The sequence below is a fragment of the Montipora capricornis genome, chromosome 14 (assembly GCF_036669925.1).
Source record: "Montipora capricornis isolate CH-2021 chromosome 14, ASM3666992v2, whole genome shotgun sequence".
In the NCBI taxonomy this organism is placed as follows: domain Eukaryota; kingdom Metazoa; phylum Cnidaria; class Anthozoa; order Scleractinia; family Acroporidae; genus Montipora; species Montipora capricornis.
The window spans coordinates 47,314,300-47,319,299 of NC_090896.1; the positions used below are offsets into that span (position 1 = coordinate 47,314,300).

The window sequence follows — 5,000 nt, forward strand, 5'->3', positions numbered from 1 at the left end:
CTGTTTGTAACCGTGAAAGGCGAGTTGCAGATTTACCTCTTAATGATTTGTAAAACATTATGAAGCGCCATTGCATTTTTCTACTTGGCTTTGCTAAGTTTGAAATTTCATGATATTAACAACAGTTATAGGATTCAGGAAAGTTAACAAGACAACAGGTGCTTATTATCTTAATTAATTTACTGTATAGCTGTTATTCGTCTTTTTAGTCATCAGAGGCACTTGCCTCAGTCATAATACATTATGAAGCGTCGTGGCATTTTCTACTTGGCTTTGTTCATAAGCGTACGAGCTGGGAAGGGGGGTACCGAGAGAGAGAAAACATTACAAAATAATGCTGTTGGCGTAATTTCCAAAATTGTCAAAACTCGTGAATAAAGTTTCTAGTTAGTTACTTATCATGAATCTCTGTGGGATTAGACGCTCGGCCAGGTGTCTGTAGGCTGTCAGGTGGTTTCTTCAGAGAGTTGGTAATTTACATGTACCATTTATATCTGTTGTTGATTTGAAGTATCGTTGGTGGACCGATGCTAGACGAAAAGGTAGTCAGTTCAGGCTCCCGAAAAATAACGGGCCCTCTTTTTTGTTTCTTGTTTTTAGCTGACTTTCAGCTAAAAAGGAAGGGGGAAAGTCAAACAGTGCTCGCAAATAAATAAACAAACAAACAAAGAAGTACCATTGCCTTGGTCATAACGTTTTTCTGGCCAAGGCCCTTGTCATGCTATACTATTTTGAGGGCGATTATGCCCACTATTTCCTGCATTCAACAATTTTAACGGTTAATATCGGAGCAAAGCGTTTTTCCATGATTTGACTGAATAAATCAATAAGACCGCTTGATGACAGAGCATCTCGTAATCGACAACGTTGTTAATTTGAGAAGTCCTTTATTGAGCAGGAATTGAATAAGACGTTTACAAAATGAGGAGGCCTGTTACGAGCTGGGAGTTTCCGGTTAGGAAATTCAGAGTGGAAAAACGTACTGCGCAGCTTTTCTGCGCATATCTGGCCCTGCTTGCGGGCTCAGGTACTAATGGAAGCTGCAATGGTTCACCATGGTTGGAAAGAGTGACAGACTGTAAAAAGGCACGCGAGGCTATCACTCGGTTGATTTATTTATACTTGAGCAAGCATGAAATTTTTTCGGCATTTCACTGTTAAGAAAACAAGTCTCCCCGTGCCTGGTGAGAGGCTCTCTTGCTCTTATATATTCAGTGGGTTGCTTATATGGATGCAATATGTAAAGAGTGTTTGTGGATATGTGTCTTTGGAACGAAATTTCTTGTATATCGCGGTAAAATAAAGGGTTCTGAAACCGTCTTTAGGTTAATTTTGTCCCAAAAAAGTTGATTCCCTACGAAAAACAATACACCAGCTTTTCATTAGTGACGTTAAAATGTTGCTACTTACCGGGAATATTGGGAAAGCAAACAAAGTTCGTAGCCTGTTTTTTTGTTTACACGATCGTCGAAATTCCCACCATTTTTTCAAACTTTGGGCCTGGCGCACAGTCAAAACTCGCGCACGCTTATTACGTTTTTCCGCTCTGAAGTTCGGAAATAGAACAACTTCAAATTCTTTCCCAGGGTGCTCTTCCCTTCGAAGATGGGAAGGACTGGAAAGGAGAAAAAAGAAAAACAAAGAACTTTTCCTAAAGCTGGCAAACTGCATTTCACGCATAGATCACTTTACCGGGACGAATGGCAGAATTTACTCACCGACTCGAGATCGTTTTCCCTTCCTTCCTTCCTTCCTTTTCCTTTCCTTCCGAAGGGTAAAGTGCCCTTGGTTGAATTATGTTATGATACTTGTTTTTATGTACATTATGAAAACGTGTTAGATGTTTAGAAGCATACGAAGTACTAAATTACATCTTTGATTATGTTTAATGCCGTATATTATAAGATAAATAAAAATACACTGCTATAACAAACTGTTTTTCTGTTTCATGGTCAATACTACCACACATTGCCTTTTTGCTGATTTATTACCTACAATGATACACGCAACTTTAGAATGTACGCGGAGAGTTTGGATAGCCTGGACATCGTCTAGTGGTCACGTGACTAATAAATACCACGACTGATAAAGACGTTGGGATTAAACAAGCCGGTCTTTTTATATTATTTCTCGTATTTCCGGAGGGAAAATATTCTCTTTTTTCAGTTGTTAGCTAAAACACGTTTTTCCTTTACAGTAAAATAGTACCTCCTGAGCAGATCTAATCAAATTATCGTGGAAAGATCTCTCTCTGGTTAGTGCGCTCGTCTTAGGATCGAGCGATCCGGGTTCGAGCCCTGGCTAGGGACATTGTGTTGTCTCCTTAGGCAAGACACTTTACTCTCACAGTGTCTCTCTCCACCCAGGTGTGTAAATGGGTAAAGGGCTGGGGGAATTCCTGCTGCGATGGACTAGCATCTCATTCAGGGGGAAGTAGAAATACTCCTATTCGCTTCATGCTACAGCAACCACGATAAGCTCCTGTCTGATCGGCCACTTGGTTCGAATGCAGACTTTACCATGTGAAGGAAAAGTCAATAATAGTTTAGAACACGTTTTGCACGAACGTGTTCAAAGAAAAATCTTTACAAGGAAAACACCAACCTCGTTTCCAGAGTCTCTCTTCTCTGCTTTCCTTGGTCGTTGGACCAAGGGAGGCAGAGAAGAGACACCCTGGGAACGAGGTTGGCCTCCCGGTACGGCATTGAGGGAGAGATATGTCGGCCCCTAAACCATATGTTAAAAATTCCACGCCTACTCACAGCTCCAAACCGCCCTTGTCAATATAGCATAAGAATTAGATGGCTTATATATTTAAGGCAAAACTCATTTTATCTCTCATATGGTAAGCACTGGAGTGGTAGATTACAAAGTGTGCGCACGCGCCCTGCTAAAGGTAACATACATACAGGCATGAGCTTTATTTCATCTCGAATTTCCGAGTAACTGCAGGAGCTAATATCTTCGAGACATTACATTTAAAGCTAAAATACATAGCATATACAGATACCTACTAAATACATAATATTTAAAGATATATTCATTAAAAAGAAAAGCCGCTGTACAAAATACGGCCTTGGATTCTCTTTTAAAACCAGTAAACTCATAGTTACGGGTAAAATCAGGTAACGCATTCCGCAACTTAGCTGATACGTAAGAAAAAAGAGAGCTAAGACTATAACTGGTTGTTCCAGGTTTACTTAGGGACAGAATGTAATTTCCGCGAAGATCATGCATAAGAAGGGGACGGGAGAGAAAACGAATTTTTCATATAAGCAGAAAAACCCTTTTTAATTAAGTATTAAGTATCAAGTATCAAGTAATACGAGGAAATTTTGAATGCGCTTATTGCATGCATAGAGATGTAGAGCTTGACTTTTGAAGTAAAAGGACAGGTATTCTGCAAATATAAATATCGTTATCCTTTTATTTACATTATTATACCGTTTCTTAGACAGGAGAATTACAGCGAAATGAAAGCATAACTTTGTCGCGAATTTTCTATGATAAAAACTTGTTCAGAAATCCAAAATCTAAGTTAACAGCACACACCAGGCTTACTCCCGAGTATCTGGCTAGAAATCATTTCCTCTGGCCTAGAAATCATTTCCTCAAGAGGCTAGAGTTTCACTCGGCTGCGCCTCGTGCAACTCTTACGCCTCTTTCGTGCTCTCGAAACTTCCCGCGTGCTCAATATCTCGACATACGCACAGCTGACGCATGAACTAATTGTTAAACAAGGGCTCATATCTCCGAGACATTACTACATAACATATATAAATACATAACTAAAGATACCATAGTTAAAGATACATTAATTAAAAAGAAAAGCGGCCCTGGATTCTCATTTTAAAAACTGTAAACTCAGTGGTACGGATAAAATCAGGCAGTGCGCGTATTCCACAATATAGCTCATAACTAAGAAAAAGAACTAAGACCATAACTAGTTGTTAAATACTAGATTTATTGAGGGACAGAATATAATTTGTCTTAGAACTGTCTAAAAGTCTTGATTCTTAATTAAACAAACCCAAGTAACCTTGGATATCATCGCTCAAAAAAAAAAACACGTAAAGCAAGTGTAGGAATCACACGGTGATTCCGAAGAAGTCCGATTGTGGCCGTGAAGAAAAGGAGGCGCCTGGGTCAGCAGAAATTTTCTTACAGTTCGACCATGCAAAAATAATCCACAATTCCTGTTTGCAAACAAACAATCAAGAGATTTTCAATATCAAGCTTGTGTGCTGAACAAACGATTTTCATCACAAAATGGCTTAAATCTTGCTTTTTAGTCTTGGAAAATAACTGCTTAGATATTATACTAGACTCCTAGAGAAGATTCGTTTAATTCTCTTGATGCATATGAGTGAAGATATCGGTCGGGAAACGATATAGCCTTGTCCAACACAAGCTGTCCATAAACCAATGTCTTCACCAAACCGAAATGTTACATGCAGTCGTTCTACAGAGATAAAAGCGAAATTAGTAAGGAAGGTCGTAGAAAACAAAAACAAAAAATCCTACGCAAACAAGAGTTTAGAACAGTCCTTAGAGCAGGTGTAAGGAAGTTGTATCTAAAGAAAGTATTATTCAAATTAGTTGCACTGTTTGTTTGGTATAGTCGATAGTCGACGGAGACAAACAAGTTTTGACGCTGCAAAATTCGACAACAAATCCATTTTGAAGCAGTTAAGTCCTTTTAAGAAGACTGGAAAAATATTCCCTTCTTGATTCGTAATGTGAGTGTCCATTGGCACAATTAGGGCCTGACTGAAGAAATAAAGAACGACCTGCAAAGAGTGACCTGTGTTTTAGACCCCCCTTAGTTTAGGGCGAGTTTGCTAAAGCAGGAGATAAATAAATATGACAACATTGAATTAGATTTAAATGATGATGCGGGAGTCGAATAATTTTTACTGGGTTGGCAGTATGGCAATCCCAGTCGGAAAGTGGGTGGGATTTGTTCGTTTCATTATTTATATTTTTTAGTTTTTTTTTTT

At 38.9% G+C, this 5,000-nt stretch overlaps 2 protein-coding genes across 3 annotated transcripts in view; one reads left to right on the forward strand and one right to left on the reverse strand.

Annotated features, from left to right (window-relative positions):
- The window catches only part of LOC138033564 (histamine H2 receptor-like), a 27,250-nt gene extending 25,354 nt beyond the window's left edge, over positions 1 to 1,896 (forward strand). For both annotated transcript variants that reach the window (XM_068881349.1, XM_068881348.1), the window contains exon 3: positions 1 to 1,896. This exon is cut by the window's left edge and continues 908 nt beyond it. In XM_068881349.1, coding sequence (XP_068737450.1) covers positions 1 to 53 — 53 coding nt within the window. In that variant the 3' untranslated portion in view covers positions 54 to 1,896.
- Positions 1,897 to 4,088: 2,192 nt separating this feature from the next.
- The window catches only part of LOC138032059 (bifunctional 3'-5' exonuclease/ATP-dependent helicase WRN-like), a 2,496-nt gene continuing 1,584 nt past the window's right edge, over positions 4,089 to 5,000 (reverse strand). The window contains exon 3 of the mRNA XM_068879644.1: positions 4,089 to 4,196. Within this exon, the coding sequence (XP_068735745.1) occupies positions 4,089 to 4,196 (108 nt within the window). The remainder of the gene's footprint in view (positions 4,197 to 5,000) is intronic.